The sequence below is a fragment of the Rousettus aegyptiacus genome, unplaced genomic scaffold, assembly GCF_014176215.1.
Source record: "Rousettus aegyptiacus isolate mRouAeg1 unplaced genomic scaffold, mRouAeg1.p scaffold_m13_p_6, whole genome shotgun sequence".
NCBI classification, from domain to species: domain Eukaryota; kingdom Metazoa; phylum Chordata; class Mammalia; order Chiroptera; family Pteropodidae; genus Rousettus; species Rousettus aegyptiacus.
In genome coordinates this window covers 39,911,949-39,934,234 of record NW_023416309.1, presented here as the reverse complement: position 1 = coordinate 39,934,234, position 22,286 = coordinate 39,911,949, and the positions used below count along the sequence as shown (strand labels likewise).

Here is a 22,286-nt window from a genome sequence, read left to right as displayed (position 1 = left end):
ATCCTACTGTCCTCAGCCTCTATTCTCTCCTTTTCTTATGATCTGAACTGGACCGGCCAACTCAGCTCTGGCTTCCAATCACCACCACCACCCCCAGTCCCTAGGGACTGTCTACCACCCTCTGATCATGTGAAAAACCTGGATCACTGAAACAAGGTTAGAACGTCCCAGATGGAATTATCAAGAATTTAAAAAAGAGAAATTCTCCTGCAATGGCATGGCACCTGGTGTATTTGGTGTGAGACCCAAATACAATCCAGTACTATTCCCTCATTTTTTCATTTCTTCATACATTTATGGCAGGGTATCCCAAACTTTCTACATTCATGGAAGCCTTAGTTTTTCAGTAATTTTGTCACAGAATCCTAGGTCAAAATAAATATCTAACAGTTCCTTTTAAGTACTTAGGTCCAGACAACTTAATAAGTATTTATGTCCAGACTCCTTTTTAGCTCTTTGAAAAACTAATACACATAAACTGGAAGGAAAAAAAAGAATGTTTTTATATCATTCTTAACCTCGGTTACTTACTAACAGGATGGGTGTGCCTGTTGGGCTCTGCATAACTTTTTAAAACTTTGGTTCAGCCTGGATACCTCTACCTTCATTTCCTGTTTCACACTGACTTCTGTGTAGTTCTTGCTTTTCTGTCACAATGACCATCAAAAAACCAGTTTTGCAAAGATATGGAAAGTAATGTACTACAATCTAATTTTGAAACTGAATTTGAGCTAGCAGTTTGTGCAGTGTCCAACAGATGTCAAGTACTGCTGGGGTGGATTTCCCTCAAAAACTTAAAATGTCCTGTGATTTCATTGTGGCAATCTGGGGTGCCTCAGTACACATTTTGGAAACAGCAGATGTAGGAAGTCTGCCTGTTTTCCTTTTGCAACAAACCTTTTTAGTGGTTTTGAAATGTTTGGGACAATTGAATAGAAGTCATCTGATTTGGCTAATAACTTGTATTTTGTCCACAACTCAGGGATAAGATATAAGCAAGGGAGTCCAACAGCCTGGGGGGGGTCAGGTGTTCGAAGCCAGCTTGCAGAAATGGGGCCATGAAAGAAAATCACTAGCAGTAACGAGCAAGTCCAGCAAGATGAACCAGACTCAGAAGGTTTGAGTATCATAAAAAGCAATGCTTCCAGGTATATTGTAGGGTGATGCTTTATTTTACATCACCATTACCCAGCGCAGCGCCCTCACTGTGCTTCGGTGCCCTGGAAAGGAAATCATACAAAAACAAAAACAAAAACAAAACTATATCATTGGAGGCCCAAGCAACTCTGCTATGGGACCATTCAATAAGAACTGGACGAGAATAAGGTGAAAGGGTATCTCCCTTTCAGCATGCCTTAAATGATGACAGCTCAGTGCTAGCCTCAGAAGCTGAAGAGACGGAGGGTAGATAAGCATCACAGGGAACTAACTGCCAAAGGGAAAAGGCATTGACATGTTCAGGGAAGCAGGCAGACAGCAGGTTTGGAGACAGTGGCTCTGATTATATGTGAGACACTCTCTCCTCTCCCTCACCCCCCTGCATTTGGGACTCCTAGGGAGACACAGAATAGAAAGGGCTAAGCTTCTCTTGCTGGCCATCCTATGTAGGGACATATCTGGGGACAAGTTTCACTTTGCCTGGGGGACTTTTTAAGTCATACTACCCCCAATATTTTGATATGCCCCCCTGAGAGGACATGCTCTCCCATCCTCCAGGCTGAAAATCACTAAAGCTGTCAGCCATTGCTTCTGTTATGAATATGTTACAAGTTTTGAAGGTTTCTTAAGGGGTAAAACAAATCAAGAGCCACTATGTTAGTGACCTTACCTAGGGCCAACGTGAGTGGGGTTTAGGGCGCTTTTGGATTCCACATTCATTTATTCAGCAAGCATGTATTGAGTACCTACTGTGGATCAGACACTATTTATAGGTGCTGTGAGCACATGAAAGTGAAGATATGAGTTTTCTAATAGGTATAGAGTTTCAGATTTGCAAGATGAAAAAGTTATGGAGATCCATTTCACAAGTTTATGAAAAACTTAATACCACTGAACTGTATACTTAAACATGGTTACAATAATTTTTTTTTATCACAATTAGAAAAAAAGTGAAGATATAGTGCCTGCCCTCAGGGAGGTTTTTATTTAAACTGGAGAGAATCAACTGTATAGGAAAAGTAATAATACATATTGTCATAAATACCAATCAGGGTGATTTTCAGCTCACAACAACTGCTCTACTTTAGGAAAAGGCCCAGCCACAGAGGTGGACCTGAAGTAATGATGTCCAATATTCTTGCAACTTGACATTGACGTCTGGCCACCTCCTAGGGGTAGACAACTGATTGAAACTGTACCAGTTTTGAAACTTGAATGGAGAGATTGGAGGCTGCGGCTGGTTGAAGCTGTACCTTAATGGCAGTGCCCATAAACTCCAGTTACTGAAGTCCCCAGAGCTTCCCAGCTTCCTGCACTTTCCAAGGCCAAGTTAGTTAGCTCCATGTTTGGTTCTCAGAGCCAGCGATAAATCCTTCCAATACGTCCCTCTATTTACTGAAGCTAGTCACAATTATTCTCTGCTGTCTTCCACAAAATAACTTCAATTAAAACCAGACGTTCTCCTTCTGGGAAATAAAAGCTGTCAATTTTCACAAAGCAAGTTTAACAGAGTATGGTAGGAAATAATATGATTGTTTTCATAATTATGCATAAGTAAATAAAATTAAGGTGGTCGATTGAGGACTTGCTGATGGGGGAGTCTTCAGTCATAAAATAACACAGGTGATTAATTGGTTAATTTGTACATTAACACGGCAAACTCTTGCTCTATAAGCAAACGCTCTTGCCCTGAAGGAGCTGCACGTTGCTTGTTCCAGGCACGGGTTATTTTCCTACTGGATATGTTGGGGGGTGAAGAGGAAAGGGTTGTTTGTGTAGCCCAAACTGTGCAGGGTTTCTCCCACAGTCTCCTGGTCGTTATTCAGTTGCAACAGTTGCAAAACTTTGCTGGTCTGAGAAAACTGGAGGGAGGAAGCTGGAGGAGCTGTGGCCCCAAGCTGAGTGTGCCATTGTCCCTCTGACAGGCTTTGCTGAGATGACAGTGAGGAAAATGATATGTGTATATTGAAAGAAAGAAGGGAGAAGCCCAGGAATCTCCCTCTTGGGGAATGATCCAACCGGGTCAAGATTCTGCTATAATTTCTAGCAAAGTTTGCCCCCACACGAGGATCCAAGATCATGGAAACGGGAGGAGACTTCGACAAAGAGGGGACTTGGAGGGGCGACTTAATGACTGATGGGCGCAGGCTGTGATCTGTGGGAAGGGTCTCTGTTCACCCAACAGGCCATTTCTACCCAGCGACTGGTACAGAGCTTCTATTAGCAGAGTTCAGCAAACGTTTCCAGAACAGAGGACGCGAGGGCGGAGAGAGGGAGAGGGGCGGGCCGTGCAAAAGCAGGACCAATGGCTCCGGAAGCCGCTGAAAAAATCCGGCCTTGAGACCCAGGAGAGGCCTCGCGTGACTCCTCAAAAACCTCGCGGATTTCCGGGATGGAAGTCAAAGGGCGGGCACTGAGGCGCTCGTCGGCTTCAAAACTGGAAAAGAGTAAGGGGACTTGGCGGATTTAGCGGCCCAGGACCGAGGTCACCCATGAAGTGGATCTGAGACGTAGGTTTTGGGCTCAGGTAGGAAGGATGAATTTTCTTCAGGCCTGTGGCGCTGAAGCCGTTGCCTAGGGGACGAGGAGGTGGAGCGAGCCTGACTGAGAGAGACCATGCTCCTGACAGGCTAAATCCAGAGGGGCGTGACTTACCTGTGACTGACAGACCCAGGGGCGGGGCTGGCTTCAGTGGACAAGCTTTACCGGGAAGAAACGGCGGGGCTTGGCTTTAACCCTTGGGGTACTGATCCGGCGGAACTAGGCTAGTCCACAAAGCCGGAGCTGAAGCTGACCCTAACCACTAGGGACTAACCTGTCCCTGAGATGCCAGCCTCATTAGTTCCAGTGACGGGGAAAAAGAGGATACTTGGCCCCCTTCCTGTGGTCAGGCTAAGCCAGGGCTCTAGACCCAAGCCATTTCCTCTTTCAACCGTATGTGGGGAGGGAGGGACGGTTGCGGTTTTTCTTAATAGTGGGCAGGGTGGGGGCTCTGAAGCAGATGAGGCCAGACGAGTGGAAGGCAGGGGAGAGACGCCAAGGACACGCATGCAGGCTTCCAGAGAAGTTTCCTATAGTCTGAACACTAGGAGGGTGAGAGGAGGCCCAAGAATGGGGCAGATTACTTTGCAGTGAGAAGTGATACCCTGTGCTCAAATGCTGAGTTCCAAGGAAAAATCTAAGTATGTGGAAGCATTTTGGAAAATGTACCTAACTAGGATTTGGCTCTAGAGAGCCTGTGAAATTAGCCTAAAGCTAATTTTTTGCTTTGAGAAGCAGGTATGGAAATAAGAATGAAAGATGGCAGGAAAACATTTCCTACCTAACCTGCTGGTGTGCCCTGGCCAGTCTTCTCTCTGACATGGTTTAGTGTTATCTGCAAAGCACAAATAATTGTTATAAAATGTTCTTAGATTTTTTTTTTTTTTCAGAGAGTGCTGCACCTCACCCCAATTGGGTTTATCTTACAGAGATTTTCCAGTAAAAGTGCCAAAGGCCAAAGCTGTACTGCAGCAGGTTTTGAGTTGATCCAGGGCTCCAGTGGGCTTGGTGGGAGGCACTGATCCAGATTGGCCGAACAGGACAGAATGGAAATCTTTGCTTATACTCCTTCAGCTATAAAACCCCTCATGCTTCGACAGTCTTCAGTGGCTTTAGTAGAAAGGTCTGTGTACACTCGGGGCCTGTCAATTTTGCTGGCCTGGAATGTCACAGGGATTAGGAACATGACTTCAAGTTTGGCTGCCAGCTGGCAGGTGAGGAAGAAGCACAGGACAGTGGCTTCAGAAATACAGAGCTCGACTTGCATCCTGGCTCTACCACCTCTTAGTTGTGTAGCTGTGGGTAACTTTCCTAATCATCTTTAACCTGTGTCTTTGCTAAGAATGGACATAATATGTCTGGCCGCACAGGAGTGGTTGTGAAAATCAAAAGAGATAATGGACTTAAAGCACTTTAGTAAGTCTGGAACCACACAGTAGGATTCAATGAACAGTAGCTGGTGTCACTCCCACTACCCATACAAGTAAACTTCTACTTCCCAAGAGGGGGAAGGAGCCCTGGCCAAAGTAGCAGGTTCACTTCAGGCTGCTATGAGACCATTCAGCCCTAAAGATTTCTCCCCATCATGTAGTGTGAGAACTTTGGGTAGAACGAAGGGAGATGTAAGGTATTTCCTGCAGGGAGTAGGGAATGGATTTTGTTATAGATTCATTTATATTTATTCTTTTGAAGCTTCCAAAGCCAAGGCTTAGGGTGTGAGAGGCAACTATAAACTTTAGTAGTGGATGTCACCAGCTGTATATAAGCATGAACTTTTGGCCTAATTTTTTTCCAGAAAACAAAAGGGGGAGGTCGTTTACATAACCAGGGAAGGGGTAGAGGGCCTTGGGGGTGGGGGAATGGGGTATTAAGCAGCAAATGGTCCCTGCCAGACTTTTCCCCATGTGGTATCAGTGGGGGCATAGAGGGGTATGGAGGGTGTGTTGGTGCCTAACAACTTCCCTCTCATGAAGCTGGGCAGTACTTAGCTCTCGAGCCTTCCTCTATGCAGAGGCTTCCCTGGGCACCAGAGGCCACCACTCCATGCCAGATGTCTGAAGGGAACCAAGAAGCTCAGAGCCTGAGTAGGTATGTAGGTGTGTGATCATCTCCCCACACCCCACCCCATGAAGAAGGAAACGAAGCCAGGGCTCCATTTGCTGAGTGAATAGAAGGTGGAGGCATCCATCTACATCCCCTTTACATCCCCTAAACTTGAGAACTCAAGGCTGATGTAGGACTGATTTTCTCATCTCAGAGCGCCCTCTGCTGAAAGCCGAGGCTCCCTACAGGAGGGGAGGGAAGAGACAGACAGACCTGTACCTTGTGAGGAGAGAAGGGAAGGCCATACAGGCAGGAGGCTCTTCCTGAGCACTCACAATATAGAATCAAATGAAGATCGAGAAGTAGACAGGTTTCCAGTTTATTAGAAACAATGGCATCATAGCTTTTACTGCTGGTGGCGGTTGGTTGGTGGAGCAGGAAAGTGCTCTTAGAAGACCCCTTTGGTGCCTTCAACTCTACTTCAGCCAGAGGTCATGGGAGTTGGAGTCAAGTTCCAACTCTGCTCTCTGTGAGTTTACCAGCACATGCTCCATCCCCAAGACCACCTCCCCTCTGAACCAGCTGTTGATGCCTGGGCCCCTCTTCCTTAGGGGGTGGTGATGGGGGTAAGAACAGGGCCAAGCCTCAAGAAAAAGAAGGAGCTAAGGTGGGGGTTCTGCTGAATGCCTAACAAGGGCCAATGGAACACAAAATTCCCTGTCTTAAGGCTGTATATATGGGGCCTAGTTGCCTTGAGGATGTACTAGTTATACGCACTCAGATACCTGTGGAATTTAAGCACTGTTCTATAGCTGTGTCCCCTCTATAAGAGGCTGTGGTGGGAGCTCTTAAAGAGGAATGCTTCTCTGCCTTAGTGGTTTTTGGTTGAGGGAGAAGGTTGGGATTATAGGTTTAGATTTGATATTATGATGTCAGAGAGGACCAAGAACTCCTAGGATGGTACCTGAAGATGCCCACATTGCAGTGGGGCAACTGGAGAGGGAAGATGGCAAGAGCAGTATAGGATACAGACACCCCTTAGCTCTGGCAGAGAAGAGGAGAGGAAATGATCTATTCCGGGATGTGGGGAATGTATAAGCCCCCTTCCTCTCTTAGCCTGACATGTCTTCCTCTGCCAGCCCAGTCCCTGGGTCAGCTTTGGGGGCCAGTTAGCAGAAATCTGAAGGATTCAGTTCAGTTTGGTCTGCTAGTGTCCCTCAGTCTGTCCTGAGATCCTGGGGCTCCTATGTCCAGAAGGGGTGAAGTGCTGTCAGAAGTGACTTGGCAAGTAGCACTGTTTAGGCAAGGATGTTCTGTCTGGCTGGCTGGAAGGTGGCAGGAGGCCAAGTGGAAAAGCCAGATATCGGGACATCCCAGGACAGAATGTCTGCTCCTAGCTTCCAGGACAGCATGTACACACACATATCACATATGTATATACACAGACACGCTAGCACAGGAGAAAGGGATTACGTGATGCTGCTCTTTGAAATCAGAGAGGAGAGAAAAAGGCTTATGAGGATACCTTCCCCAGCCTAATGGATTGCTGGTCTCAATAGCTATTCCCCACTAAGACCCAGGCAAAAGAGAAAGTGCCCAGTACCAGGCAAAAGAGAAAGTGGCAGGATGGCAAGGCACCACAAACACAGCAGCTCAAGGAGGTGAGGGAGGGGCCAGGGTGACCCTCCCTCACAGTCCCTTGTTGTAGTAAACCACTTCATCGCCGGGGGTTTGCTGATGGATCCGGGCTCTCAGTTCTGGCTCCAGTCTGCTCACTTGTATGGAGCTACAAAAGAATAGCACAGGCAGGCTGAGTGTCCCCTGAACCCAACACCCCTCAGGCTAAGGGATCACCATCCCTCCTCCCAAGCTGAAGAAACTAATTCTCTGTTAAAGGCCAGAAGGTCCAGATCACTTTCATTCCCCCACCCCAAGAATAAGCTGAGTGCCTGCCAGGCCTCTTCTAGGAGCACACTGAAGGATCCTAAAGTCAGCTGGTTCCAGCGATGAGGAGACCTGTTCAGAGCCAAGTCCGAGGGCAACACTTACCTCCTCTGGGGAAACAGGGCACAGCACAGCGGGGTGGCAAATACCAGGCTGGGAAGAAAAATGTTGGAAAGGTCTGTGAAGCTTTGGCCTAAGGGTGTTCCCTCCTTGCACACCACCCTATTTCTGGAGACTGCCCCTGGCGGGGAGACCGATAAAAGCCACCACTGACATTAGGTTCTGGCTGAGGAAAGAACCTCCAGAACATCACAGCCAGTGAGAGAGAGAATCAGGAATTCAGTGTGCACGAAACTCTTGGATGGTACCAAAAGGCACATTTTCATTGTTTCCTCCTGTAGATGAAGACTAGAACCTCTCCAACTAGGCCTGACCTTCAAGGACGCGGATTACCTGGTAACTAACACACACAGTGTGCCCTAGGAGTGTCCAAGACCCCCAGATGCTCAATGTATAAATTAACGATGCATAGAAACATCTTAAAAGCAATAAATACCTGCCTGTGTCCACTATGAAAAGGGCACTCCCACATACCCTTGCTGACTCCCTGCACACTTACCAGAAGCCCACCAGTCCCACTTGCAGGGGTCCCCCCAGCCAGGGGCGGCGCTGTGGGGAGACAGAGACAATGGAATGGCAAGTGTCCTTGCCCCCTGCCCTCACTCCATTTCACCCACCACACTTCTATCCCATCAGCCGTGCCTCTGACCCTGTGATTTGTGACCTTTTTCTTTCTCCCAACCCTGTAACAGGGTTGGGGCCTCCAGGGAACCACCTTCCACTCCACCAAGCCTGTTTGCTGACACTCTCCCCAGTGTCCCGTGACCCATCTGGTCTCTCAGATTGGTTCCCTTGGCACTCCCTGCCTCTCTTTCTCTTTTCTCATTTCCTCCAGGAGCTGTTTTCTTCAGGAAGCTTCCTCTGACCCTCCATGCATTTCCCCCCATCCCAGTGTCATGAATTTGTCCTTTTCCACATATATTTCCTGCTCTACATACCTTTCTTTGATTTGCTCTAGCCATAGGGACCACCATTCTGTTCCTCCAATGCATATAGTTGGTGTTCAATAAAAAATTTGTGAATAAATAAATGGTCAAGGAACGAGCCAGAGCTTGTGCTGCTGGACCTTGCTTTCTTGTCCTGTTTGTGCATGTGTGTGTGTCTCACTGTTGTTAACAGGTGACAGCGTAAGTATGATAGCAAGTGTGATTGTGATAGTACATCCCTGGTTTGTGTCAGAGGCCTCTGGAGTGACACCAGTTTCCTTTCGGATAGAAACCATTTCATTCCTTCCCTTATCTTCTCTTCCTATTCTCTCAATGTTCCTTTACCCCCAGGCCAATTCATTCTTGCTGAATGAATGAAGGTGGAGGGGGAAGCATAGGAATGGGGCAAAAAGGTGGCAAATCTTAGACTCGGGTCAGGCTGGAGAGGGATTTGGGGACTCACTTCTGCTCCCAGGAACCACTGGTTCCAAGATAAGAGAGGTGAGAGTGACCTACCTTCAGGAAGTCTTTCTTCTCTAAAGTGTCCATGATCACGGGAGGAATGGCTGAGGGAAGAGCAGGGCAGGGAGGGATGGAGTTAGTGGTGTGAAAGTTGGGTTCCTAAGGGAGGGGACTCCCCCTTCACAGTTCCTCCCAAGCCCCTCTGGAGGCTTATGGCCCCAGAGTCCTCAAAACCCCTGAAGAACTGCACCCATGTTCTCTGAGAGCCTCCCAAGCCCCAGCCAGCCACCCCTGCCTCACCCATGGCAGGGATTGCCATGCAGATTCTCGATATCACCACCTGGAAGATTCCCTGCTTGGCCGCAGTCACCGAGTGGCCAAGCCTCTGCCCTGCCTCGTCAGTCACTGGGATGCCCACCTGTAGCTCCCTGAGAAGAGAAGGGGGTGAGGGTCGGATCACAGGCCCAAAATCCTACCTGAAATGCCCTCATAGGCAGCTATTCCCTGGGGTCCCATCAGACATCCTAGATTCAAAAGCTGGTTCTCCTACCCCAGATCCCAGGGTCAGACTGAGACTGGGCCCAGCAGCTCATCCTCAGAGTAGGAGAGAATAGTCCCCACTCTGGTTGGTCCCCACAGCTGGATGGTATGCCCACCCACATGGACACTGGGCATGCACAGACCAGCAGTTGGGGTCACTCACCTCTGTCTCATCAGAGGGATGTTGATGCAGTTTGCAGCAGCTACAGCTGCAAAGGGCACAAATCTGCCAACTAGTGGGGGCAGGTGCTGGGGGAGGAAAGATGTCATTTAGTGGCTCTGAGGGCCACCAGGTGATGAGGAACTCTGGGGAGAGTTAGGGGGGGCCTGTATGTCAGGGTGGAAGAATGACAGGGAAGGAGGTGGATAAAGGATGAGTGGGGAACCAGTAGAATGGGAGGGGGACTTTACCTTGGTGAGGGATTTGAGTCCCAGGGCCGTGGCCACAGCCCCGGTGGTGGCACTCACATAAGCTGTTCCTAGCTGCCTGTGGATGGAAAAACCAGGACATAAGGGGGGAGGTGAACTGTTTACGATGTGGCTCTTTCCTTCAGGGACATGTCAAATCCTTAACAAGGAGGCGTGGGAGGGCAGCCTCATTGCAGAGAAACGCCTACTGTGCTCGAGTATAGACTCGTCTGGAAGCCCTAACCTCTCCCCTTGAAGAAGAATGGGACCCCCAAAGCATACACAGGAGGGCCCCATGCCCCCAGGCCAGGAGAGTGGGGAGGCAGGCTGAGAAGGGGGCACAGAGCCACTCGCTACACAAGCTGTTGGGGAACAGGAGAAACAGTGGTGAGCAGAAGAGTCTTTGGGGATGAGCTCTTACCGCACAGTGATGGGAGCATCGCCACTGCGGTTGGAGTAGTTAACGACGGCATTGAAGGACTGATTCACCCACTGCCAGAACACCACAGTTGGGGTCTTCCTAAGGGAACAAAGACACTTATTTCTGCCCCCTCTACAGTGTCCCTCATCCTTGGACCCTGATAATGAAACCCCAAAGGTTATTCCCAAACCTTCAAGAGGAACCCAAATGATGACCCTAGATCCTGCTCTGGTGACCTCTGCATGACCCTCCCCATTTACATAAACACATACTGTCTCTGGGATCTCCAGGGCTGAGTTCTGAGGAATGGAAGGGATTCTAACACAAACTGTCACTCATCCACTATTTTCTGCCCACACTGGCCCAGAGAGGAAGCAGCTAATCATCAAGCCATGCTCTAGCTTGGACAGAGTGCTAGGGAGAGGACACACACACAGATCAGGACCTGCCTGTAGAAGGTGAGCATGCAGCCAGTGATGGTCATGTTCATCGGCACCTGGGCTGACATGCGGCCAATCAGGACCACCTTCTCCCCCGTGTCTGGATGGAAGGCAGAGTCATACACATACTTGGCCCTCCACAGCTGGTCTTCGGTGAGCCCTGGTGTCACCACGCCAGCCCTGCAGAGGTTAGCAGGGAGCAGACAGGCAATTCTAGGGGGCAGATTGACCACCCAAGCCCTGCACACCTGACTCAGGGGAAGTCTGGGCAGAGGGCCAATCATTTTGGTCCCCAATCTCAGAATAAAGGATCTCCTTGTCTCTGCGAGAGAATCAAATCTTCCCAGAAAGCGGGGAAGTGCTTCTATTTCTATTTCTCTCGAGTCACACAAAGAGGGGTACCCCTGAATTTCTGCCCAAATACTGAGTCATGAGTAATAGTGGTTTCCAATGGGTCAAAAATGGCTAGGGGTATTGCAAGGGTTTTTCCTCCTGGAGACAAGGGGAATGCCTTCCTACCTCCTTATCAACTTTGAGCCCCTCTGTCCTTGCAGATGGTGGCCCAGCAGTGGAGTGGGTCCCTGTACAGGGCTTGTGAAGTATAAGAGCAGGCCCCTACCCATAAATATCAGTGCTACCTCCTAAACCCAAACACCCTAAAATCTTTCAGATTAAAGCTCTGTGCCATTGTTTTCTGTGATTCCAACAGGTAGGGCTAGGGAGTGAGGAGTGGGACAGGGTCACTCCCAAGCTTGGGGAGACAAGTGCAAAAGGTATTGTATTAAAGGCAGGGAATAAGATCCTGGGTTACGGGGTCAAGATGAAGAAGGGGGTCACCTGTAGTTCTGCACAATGTTCCGTGAAGCTTCCAGCTGTGCCCCAGACAACAGGAGATTTCGGGGGTCAGTAACAGTGAAGAAGTGTCGGGCTCTGCCCAGGAAGGTGCTTTGGTCCCAGCGAGGTTCCTGGATGTTGATATCTAAAGGCAACTCACCCATTTTCTGTAGGGCAGGGACCAGAGTCAGAGGACTCCAAAGAGTGGATCCAAGGGCTCTACCTGGGAGAGCCTTTGGTGGCCCCGCTCTGGTCCCAGGGCCTGTCACCAATCCCTCTAGAGATCAAGGTGACTCCAGATAGGTAAGCAACAGTGGGGGAGGAGCTATTTTCTAGGCAATGTCTTGGCCCAGGGACCTGCCACCATCGGAGGAACCAGGGGAATGGGTGGGTAGGGGAGGAATTAGAACCGGGAAAACATATCTTGCACTCTGGCTTGGTGCAGATTTTCATGAGTGAGGATTTACAAGTGCGTGGTTGATGCATGAGCAGCAACTAATCCCATGTGGCTACTCCTGTGCTCTGTATGCCCAAAAATGCATATTATATGCATTCTACATCCATGTTCATGTCAGTTTTAGGCACCAGCTGCCCTGAGACCTTGTATGCAAACTCCCAAGGCTGTTTGGAAACATGGCATAAGCCATCCTACATCCTAGCCTCCGATTGAAGGAGAACAGGAGCTCATGGGCCACCCCAGAGTTTATCTATTCCGGATCTCAAACGGGCACTCTGATGCCAGCACCGTGTGCATGTGTGTGTTTTTTCAACCTACGCTGAATGTCTGGAGGCTTTCCTTTGTTCCCCAGCTGGGCAAGACTGGCACAGACAACTTTCCACCTTTAGCGCCAGTCCTTACCCTGTGCCACCTACCTCCAGAAAAGAGGCAGGATTCTCTAAGCGCCCTCTCCACCAAGCACGGAGAGGAAAGCCTGAAACAGCCATCTGGCTGTTGCGCAAAATCCTACAGAATGACTAATCCTCTTCAACTGCACTTCCTCACTCACAGGCAGACACACCCTCCCCTTTCTCACACATTCACATTCACATACCCACACATAAAGACACCATCATACCCTACACAGACATACACACAGAATGGACACGCCCTGCATACACTGGCCCACAAAGACTGTTACTTGCGCGCGCACACACACACCCACACTCAGCCCATAACCATCAGTTACAGACACTTGAATGTGTGACCACAGAGCTCCACCCTTGCATTCTTCCCCCAACCAACATCTCCTCTTGCTGCATGGACCTTCCCACAGACAAGTATTCTGAATCAGGACAAGACAGAGAAGGCAGGTCTCCCTCTGTGACACCCAGCCCTCAACCCCCCAACTCGCCTGACCAAGAACCCCACCCAAGCACTCACGTTCCCGGGCTCCTGGGTTCCTGGGCTCTGCAGCTCTCAGACCCGCCTTCCTCTCCGCACGTCGCCACCGCCCTCCCACCCATCACGTGTAACGTCACTTGTGACGCTAACCAGGAGGGGCGGGGGCTCCCCCGCCCCTCCCCTCCCCTCCTCCCCAGCGCGTCTGCCTGGCGTGCCCAGGGATTGGCAGAATCTGGAGGTGGTGGGTGTCATTTGGGATGACGCCCCCATCTCGGGCCACGGGGATCCAGCCCCAGCCAAAGGGGGTAGGGCGGGGAAGAGCCGCGAGTGTTGCATCTTTTGCTTGCAGTCTCTTGGCTGGCCTCCGCAGACACCCGGCCTCGACAGCAAGGGATCTAGGTGTCCGGCACCCAGGACGCAGGCGGACGGCGTGGAGGGTCTATCCTGTGATGGTGCGCTCGGAGTGACTCGGGTTACCGCCCTGCTTGTTTACTTGATGGCTGCCTTGGCAGTGGCTTCTGCCTACTTGGCCTCCTGGGCTCCTACCCCACTTCCCACCAGCTCCTTCCTCTCGCAGTACCTCGTATTTACGCCCCTCCATAGCCCCTTGCCTCTCATGCCTGTGCCCCTTCGATGTCCTCAGCCCCCTTCTTATTCCCCCCCCCCCGTAACCCTTAGTTTCACTGGGTCCCCAGTTTCCTTATGCTCCCAAGCCCTACCTCTGCACACAGACCTTAGCCCCAGTCCCTGCCCTCGGATGTGAAGGAGCAGAAGGCTCAAGGTAGCTCTTTCTGCGTCAAGCAAGTGGATCAAAAAGATTCTTTCTCTGCCTAGTGTCTTGGGATCAGTTGCTGCTCTCTGCGACCTTTCCGTAACTGGCCAGAGAGAGGCTGTCTGACATAGAAGGATGCCTATGAAGAAGGCGGCACTCAGCCAACTCACACACTCACAACTCACCCAATCACAGTACAGAGCACGCCTGCCACACACCCAGGTGCCAGTCCACTTCTGCGCACCGCAGGCTCACGTCCTGCTCTGCCCTGGTGACATTCCTTCACTGAGGCATCGGGGGTGACCGCTGAGGAGTGTCAATTTCATGAGCTCTGGTAGCTAGCTTGGCCTGGAGAAGACGCTGTTCTGGGTTCCCCTGCGCTGAACCGGTAGTGGGAGGGCGTCAAGCCGAGATGCGCGCCCCCAAGTTCGCAGTTGGGGTGGGGCACCAGCACTAGAATCGGAGCGGTTAGAATCCAGCGGCCCAGCCCAGGCGACAAATGGCTGTTCTGGAGGCCAAGGGAAGTGGCGGGAGGGAGTGACTGGCGGTCCTCTCAACCAATGGGAGCGCGGGGCTGCGCAGGCCAGCCGGGTTCCTGCCACCTCGGCGAGGCGTGGGCGGGGTTTCCTCACTGCTGCAGTCGCTCGCGCCCACCAGCGGGCGAGGTCGGCGGCTACCGCACGCAAGAGCAGGTGAGGGAGCTGGGAGCAGAGCTCTAGAGACGGGAGGCCAGGAGATCCAAATGGGGACTAGGGTGCTGTGTTCTGGGACCCAGAGCTGCTTCGGGGGATTTGGCTCCAGGTTTGCGCGGGATTTGTGGGGCTCTTGCCAGCAGGTCCTCCCACCAAGCCTGGGAGAGGATCCGCAACCTCTCTAGACGGGCGTGGGGGGAGGGGGGAGACGGAGAGGACAGCAGTCTGGGGGCTGGGGATCTCTGGGAGCTGGGGAAATGTCTGGGGTGTTTGGCTGCAGCTGTCCCAGGTCCTGAAGCCCTGCCCTCCAGGCCTGAGCGCCAGGGGCTGGCCCCCTTCCCACCCACACAGGAGAGGTGTGCAGCAAACTCTTCTGGTCCCAATTTCTTTTACACTGCTTGAAACCCCAGGGCGCGCAATAATCCTATCTCTACTCTCTCAACCTTTATTGAGGACTGGGAACTGAATAGATGACTCAGCTGAGAGCAGAAATGAGGGATGCAAGAGAGGTTCCCACTCGCCTTCTGTGAATGGCTCCAGAAGTTCACGATGGTGTCTGGACTGGGCAGTTCTCTGGCCAGGGGTGGGAGAGGTTAGGAGCCTAAGGCATGGAAGGGCAGGATTCTCAAACCAGAGAGAGGGGTGGAAATTCTAAAGGCAGCATTCAGACTCCTCTCTCAACCCCCAAACCCCTCCTCCACTCTTCCTGTGCAGGCCTGGAGCTCACACTCTGGAGAGGCAGCGGAGGTGGGAGATCCTGGTCACTGTGACCGCAGTCCTGTTCAGAAGGCTCATGGAGCCCCAAACTCCTGGAGCCCTCCTCTTGAGGGCTAGCAGATTCCTTCTAAACCTGTAGTCTAGCCGCCATGGCACGTGGTTTCGCAGTGGGCTTCGACCCACTGGGCCTCAGAGACCTAAGCTCGGGCTCTCTGAGCTCCCTCTCTTCCCGAGGCCATCTGGGCAGCGATTCCGGCTCCGCAACGCGATACCTGCTGAGAAAGCAACAGCGGCTGCTGAATGGGCCCCTCCGCGGAATCCGAGCCTCGTCGCCCATGGGCCGAGTCATCCTCATCAACTCCCCCATCGAAGGTGCAGGCAGGGCTCAGCCACCAGCTGGGAGTGCGGGGTGGGGGAAGGGGACATATGGCACTAGGCAGAAGAAGGTAGAGGCAATACGGGCAGGGGAACTCAAGAGATGGGCGAGGCTCTCTGGGAACCCATACACTCTTCCTCATCTATCTTTTTCTCTCCTTTAAGCTAATCTTTTAGGGTTCCAGGATTGTAGAGAGGTCAGAGGTGGGATAGGGGCACGGTGGCAAGGAAAATTGTGTGTGTGTGTGTGTGTGTGTGTGTGTGTGTGGTATGCTAGCCCCCAGAGGAGCTAGGCAGGGTATTAAATTGGCTTTTTCATCCCACGGACTCTACCTTTCTCCAAACCCATTTGTGTAAGCCTTTGGGGGTGGGCAGGATGGAGGACATACATCCTCCATCAACCAGCCTGTGGAGTGACCAGCTCTGTGCTAAGCCGTGAGGAGTTAGTGACCAGTTGGGCAGACAGAGTGAAAGGTTTCACCTAAAGGAGAAAGATAGTAAAGGTATAGCAAATATTTAGAAGAGAGGGGCGAAGAGGAGGATGGAGGGTCTGGGAGGGAGCCCCAGCTCCTGAAGGAGGGGGAGACTGAAGCTTATTTAGATGTTTAATGCTGTTTCATTGCACACCGATTCTGTACCAGCCCTGGTTAGGTCCTGCAGGGGTCCTAGAGAGAAATAAAGCTCAATCTTTACCTTCAGAAATTTACGATGTAGCAGGGCTTAGAGATAGCATTAAGAGCAGCTGGTGGAGGTATCACAGACAAAGGATGGAAGTGGAAAGTATGGAACACGATGGGGCAGGCTCTTAGGAGGCAGCCTGGCTGCAGTGACAGATTAGGAGACAGCCTGGCTGCAGCGACAGATGTGAGGCGACAAAGAGTAAGTGAGTAAAGCAGGACCTTGAATGGTGGTGGGAAAGTGGGAGCCCCTGAGGCCTGAGCTTTCTGTGGGCAGGATCAGATAAATATCTTTAGCTCCGCTCCTGTCTCTCAGCAGCAGAGCTCCCTTGGCCAAATCCCAGACTGGGCTTTTCAGACCCTGTTTCTTCCCTCTAACTCAGTTGGGCATCTCTACTCCCCTGCCTCCAGGCCTTTAGGGTAGGAGTGGAGCATGTTGCTCAGGGAGTAGGCTTTTCTTCACCAGCGGTCCAGCACACTCACCCCCCATCCTCCACACACTCAGCCTCACCCTCAGGTAAGCAGCAGGGCACTGCTGAGAGTTACCACTGTCACGTGGTCATGGAACAGAAGTCCTCGGAGGAGCAGTGAGACATGGAGGGGAAGGGGGGAGCTGCAGCACTGCCCTTGTAAGTGATATTGTGCTATGCCTCCCTCACACCACATACGCCCCCTCACATGCCAGACATACTGTGCCCAAGCGGCACTGCTCTGACCAGCTGGCCCCCAGCCCGTCTGGTCTGGAAGCCTCTGAGATCAGAATCCTCCCCCTGCCTGAGCACAAGTGTCCTCCAACTCACCACAGCCTGGAACCCCTCGCCCGTGTTATTATTTAGATCATTCAGGGGCCTAAAGTAACTGATAAGGGAGACACAGCGGGAAGGGGAACACTGCCACCACGTCACTCCCATGAGGTGCCACCAGCCTCTCAAACCCGGCTGACCCGAGAGAAAATGCATTATCTTTAATCCAAACTAGCCCTTTCTTTTTATTCTCCTAGCACATTCAGTTATTTATTCATTCATCCTTTTATTCTTTCATTTATTCAAGAAATACTTAGCAAATACCAAGCAATGAGCAACATACCTGGGGAAAAAATGGTGGAAAGAATTACAAAGTCTCTACCGTGGTTGAGTTTACAACCTAGTGAAAGGAGACAGATAATAAGTAATATACAAATAAGCAAATAATGAGAAAGGATGGTAAGATTCTTGAAGGTACTAAATCAGATATTATGCTGGAGTAGTGTTTCTTAAACTTTAGAATACATCAGAATTGCCTGGGGTGGGGGGAGCAGGGTCTTGTTAAAAGATTGCTGGGTCCTACACCCAGAACTTCTGATTCAGTGAGTCTGAAGTGAAGCCTAAGAATCTGCATTTCTAATAAGATCCCGGGTGCTACTGATGCTGCTGATCTGGGAAGCATGCTTTGAGAACCACTCTTAACAGAGACTACCTGGGAGAAGAGAAGGGACTTTTTTAGGTAGGGTAGTCCATCAAGGCTTCTCTGATTAAGTGGTATCTAAGCCAGGAAAGCCTGAGGTATAGGAGCTGGCTTTATGAAGGTCTGGGCAAGAGTATCACAGGCAGAGGAAACACTAAAAGCATTGGCCTGTAAGAGGAACAGGAAGGAGGTCAGGGAGGCCAGGGAGGGTGGCCAGAGATGAGAGAAGAGAAGTGGGCAGAAAAAAGCTCATGGAGTACCTTACTGGGCATGGGAGGAGTGTGGCATTCCTTTTAGAAGCAGGGGCAGGCATTAAAGTTTTTAATCAGGGGAAAGGCATGATCTATTACAAAAGCTAACTCTGACCACTGTATAGAGAATAGATTAAAGAAGGCAAGAGCAAAAATGGGGAGAGAGTGAGGAGGCTGCACAGTGCCTGGAGGGAGAGATCGGTAGCCTGGGCTAGGGCTAGGGCAATGCAGGTAGAAAACGTTCCATCCTTAGATGCCCCAAGCTCTTAGGCTCAAAACCCCAGATTTGGCATTCCCTTGGCTCCAGGGATGGACTGAGGAGAAAGGGTTGGGGGATGGGAGAGCAAAAAACTCCTTGGCTGGGCCGAAAAGGTCCAAAAACCTGTGCAGATAGAATCAGCTAGGATACCTAGGATCTCCATGTCTCTGTTCCATACCATCCCTGCCCACAGGCTGCCTTTGGGGATTTCTTCCTGAGCTTCCCTGTAACCTGATCTCTCTTAGTCAAATAGAAGTGTGTGTGTGTGAGAGAGACAGAGAGAGAGAGACAGAGAGAGAGAGAGACAGAGAGAGACAGAGAGACAGAGAGACAGAGAGAGAATTTCTTCTGGAGTAAGCCTTGCCCGAGAAGAAATCTCACCTTCTCACCTGGGAACCAAATTACCCCTCCAGTCTTCTCACCTTTCTCCAATTAAAAGGACTTGTCGAGGATCCATTTGAGCTTTTGCTCACTCCATTCCTTCATCAGTGTCCTCCCTTTCCCCTCCACCCACCCAAATCCTACCCATCTTAATCCTCCAAGAAACCTCTCCTGACAGCTCCAGCCCCTAAGGGCCTCCCTGCTCTTTATTTTCCCCAGCACTGATGGAGAGGACCACTCTGGGCTCTGGGCACATACTGCAACATGGTGTCGATTTGAGTTTCTCTCTTCATATAGTCAGGTAGCCCTTACCTCCAGAATCACGCAGAGTCTAAGAGATAGAAGGCGCCTAAGGGATTCTTCTACAACATCCTAAATGGGGATTTACCAAGTGTCAGCTTGTGTGCCTCCAAAGATGAGGAACTCACTCTCCCTCCTGGAAAACTCATTCCCATTGTCTGACAGCTAAAGGTTTTAGAAAGTTTTCCCTTGCTCGGCTGGCCTCCATCTAACTCCACAATGTGGGCTTGGTTCTGCCCTCTGGGTTGCACAGTCAAAAATATCTAATACCTTTCATAGAATAGCTCTTCAACTATTTGAAGATAGAGCTAACATACTCATTTCCCCTGCAAGCCGAAGAGCCCAAACTCCCTTAACTACACCCCATAGAATGGGGTCTTGAACCTCTTTTCTATCCATCTGCCCCTCAGAGTACCAGGATTTTTAGGTACTTGGCTTATCCCAGGAATGGGAAGCGTAATAAACATTAGATACACACACACACACACACACACACACACACACACATCTATATTATGAGGATGGAGAACAATGTCCTCTGGCATGAAGTCCTGTCCCAACTGCTTTCACACCCTTCGTGGCCCATAGTCTCAAAATCATCCAGAGGGAACTCAAAGAACTAGCTGGCCCCCTTGTTTAGGTCTCTGGGTGCCTGTGTCCAGCAATTCAGCCTTTTCAGACCCCAAGCTGAGAAACTGAGGGGTCCACTGTGCCCAGAATGGGCATGGGAGTCATGCTTATGTCCCCATTTCTTCAGCCAACAGTGATGAGAGTGACATCATCCATGCAGTCCAGGTGGAGAAGAGCCCAGCGGGGAGGCTGGGTTTCAGTGTGCGGGGCGGCTCTGAGCACGGCCTGGGCATCTTCGTCAGCAAGGTGGAGGAGGGGAGCAGTGCAGGTGAGCAGGGTCCGCAGGGGCAAGGTTCTGGGGGATGTACGTGACCTCCATCTCAGTGGAGTACAAAGATGCTGTTGTCAGGATGGGAAAAAGGGCCTTCAGTTTTGGAGGGCCTGATCTGATGGGGAGATGGCACCCACTCTCAGGGCAGAGTGGGCTACTAGTCTAATAGGGGACACTCAGACCCTACCTGGGGATCCCCAATCTCAGGGAAGAAGTTTTACCACAGGGAGCCTGGCCTGATGTGGGCTCAGCCTCAGGCTGAGGAACTTCTCCCAAGGGACTGATGCCAGCCACCGCTCTCCCCTGATGCAGAGCGTGCTGGCCTGTGTGTGGGGGACAAGATCACGGAGGTGAACGGGCTGAGCCTGGAGAGCACCACAATGGGCAGTGCCGTGAAGGTCCTGACAGGCAGCAGCCGCCTGCACATGATGGTGAGGCGCATGGGCCGTGTGCCAGGCATCAAATTCTCCAAGGAGAAGACCACATGGTGAGAGGACCTGCCCTGCCCGCCCCGTAGCACTCCCACCTAAAGCTGTAGCAGGAGAAGCTGAGGGCATGGGGCTCTGTATGGGCCTGGCTAGTGTGACTTCTGTTCCTCCCAACTCCTGGGGTGGGAAACAAGGGATCCTGAGACCTGACCTTGAAATGAGAAAAGGCCACGTCTGTCTCCCAGCCCTCCTCCCCACAGCTCTGCTGTCCCAGACCCTAGTGGCCCTGCCCTCTACATTCCTGCTGCTGCCGCTGCTGCTGTTGCTCTGAGTCTGGGATAGTAATAGCACCTCTCCCTTTAGACCTGTGAGGATTCGAGATGGGCCTGGCAAATTGTGGCTGCTCAAGAAAAAGAGGAGATTAGGATGGTTTCGCAGATTTGATTAATTTATGTCCCACTGAAGATTTCAGGCCTGGGAAGTCCCCCAAAGTCCCCCACCGTTCCCATGCAGTTGTGGGGGCTGCTGGAAGGAGGGGTGTGGATAGTAGCACCCAGGCTGAGGGCCTCTTGTCCCTGCCCTAGGGTGGACGTGGTCAATCGGAGGCTGGTGGTGGAAAAATGCAATTCGACGCCATCCGACAGCAGCTCAGAGGACAGCGTTCGGCGCATCGTTCACCTCTACACGACCTCTGACGACTTCTGCCTGGGCTTCAACATCCGTGGGGGCAAGGAGTTTGGCCTGGGGATCTATGTGTCCAAGTGAGGGCTGGGTAGGGAATGAAATGGGTAGGGAATGGAGCTTGGAGGGGCCTGGGACCTGGGGTTGGGTCAGCAAGTGAGGCCTGGCCAACTACATGTACAAATGAGGGCCTAGGTCAGGGGTGGGATCTATAGAGGGTGGCGGGGGTCACCAGGAAGGAGGGTCAAGGAGTTTGATGGGCATTCCTGTATCTAAGTGAAGAGAATCTGGAATGGGATGAGGGAGGGCAGGCCAGGAGGCCTATCAAGACTGCTGCCTGTCTTACCTCAGAGTAGACCATGGTGGGTTGGCCGAAGAGAACGGCATCAAGGTGGGAGACCAGGTCCTGGCGGCCAATGGTGTCAGGTTCGACGACATCAGCCACAGCCAGGCCGTGGAGGTGCTGAAGGGCCAAACGCACATCATGTTGACCATCAAGGTGGGCAGGACCTTGGGAGTCAGGGGAAGGCCAGATTGACGGCCGCTAGAGCCCTGTAGTACTTAATTATGGCCATCGCTCTGCAGTTTATGACTTTTCCACAGCCACGTGAGAGACAAGGCAAGCATTGTTCTCATCCCTATTTTGCATAAGAAACTGAGGCTCAGAGAGTCTAAATAACTGAGGAACTACAGTTAATTACTGAGCTGGCCAGTAGCAGGGCAGAGTTCCAGGTCTGCTCCTGAGACATCTAGGGCAATATCCCTTCGTATGAGTGGCAGAGGCCTAGGACTGAAAGGAAAAACGCTCCTCCCAGAAGGTTGGGGCAGTAGCTGTGGCTTTGCGCAGGACCTAGAAGGTGGACATCCTCAGAGTACAGGGCAAGAAGGGCTGGGCTAGGGCCAGAGATTGGGTTTCAGGGGAGGTGGCTGGATCCATTATTCATATGGGTCTCACACTTGCCTGTGGATCAGGTCCTTCTCGCTCTGGCTCCTGGAAGAGGTGATCCCTCACTCTCCCTAGTGCCTCATCCTGGCCCCTGCTCCACCCTCTCCAAGCCTTCACCATTTCGCCATTCAGTGCCTCACCCACCTTTGCCCCGCCACACACACCGCCTCTACTTCCCACCTCTCCCACAACCCATCTTTCCCTTTCCTTCTTCTCAAATTATCCAAAGTGTTCCTCCTTACTCCCACTTTGCCCCTCATTCATTCATTCATTCATTCATCCTA

General features: G+C 51.3%; 2 protein-coding genes across 12 annotated transcripts in view; one reads left to right on the top strand and one right to left on the bottom strand.

The window, feature by feature from the left end:
* Positions 1-6,105: 6,105 nt before the first annotated feature.
* Positions 6,106-14,463, bottom strand: SFXN3 (sideroflexin 3). 5 transcript variants are annotated; one of them, XM_016120077.2, is made up of 11 exons: positions 13,219-13,361; positions 11,841-12,004; positions 11,013-11,183; positions 10,564-10,662; positions 10,146-10,221; positions 9,898-9,983; positions 9,495-9,622; positions 9,249-9,298; positions 8,306-8,355; positions 7,792-7,839; positions 6,106-7,528 (listed from the first exon to the last, which is right to left on the bottom strand). In XM_016120077.2, the coding sequence occupies exons 2-11, from the start codon at positions 11,999-12,001 to the stop codon at positions 7,432-7,434; spliced, it is 966 nt and encodes a 321-aa protein (XP_015975563.2). In that variant the 5' UTR covers positions 12,002-12,004; positions 13,219-13,361; the 3' UTR covers positions 6,106-7,431. The 5 variants fall into 5 exon arrangements, with proteins under 5 accessions (XP_015975563.2, XP_015975566.2, XP_015975564.2 ...); XM_016120078.2 differs by lacking the exon at positions 13,219-13,361 and adding an exon at positions 14,137-14,461 and having other exon boundaries at positions 7,382-7,528; XM_016120080.2 differs by lacking the exon at positions 8,306-8,355 and having other exon boundaries at positions 13,219-13,306.
* A 110-nt stretch (positions 14,464-14,573) lies between these two features.
* Positions 14,574-22,286, top strand: part of PDZD7 (PDZ domain containing 7) — an 18,691-nt gene continuing 10,978 nt past the window's right edge. For 6 of the 7 annotated variants that reach the window (XR_004951264.1, XM_016120053.2, XM_036222194.1 and 3 more), the window contains exons 1-6: positions 14,574-14,643; positions 15,358-15,732; positions 19,804-19,944; positions 20,260-20,434; positions 20,960-21,136; positions 21,408-21,555. Coding sequence is in view for 6 of the 7 variants with exons in the window: in XM_016120053.2 (XP_015975539.2) it covers positions 15,510-15,732; positions 19,804-19,944; positions 20,260-20,434; positions 20,960-21,136; positions 21,408-21,555 (864 nt within the window). In the remaining variant the exon portion in view is untranslated. Of the gene's footprint in view, positions 15,733-19,803; positions 19,945-20,259; positions 20,435-20,959; positions 21,137-21,407; positions 21,556-22,286 lie in introns of all 7 variants that reach the window. The other variant, XM_036222198.1, reaches the window with a different exon arrangement.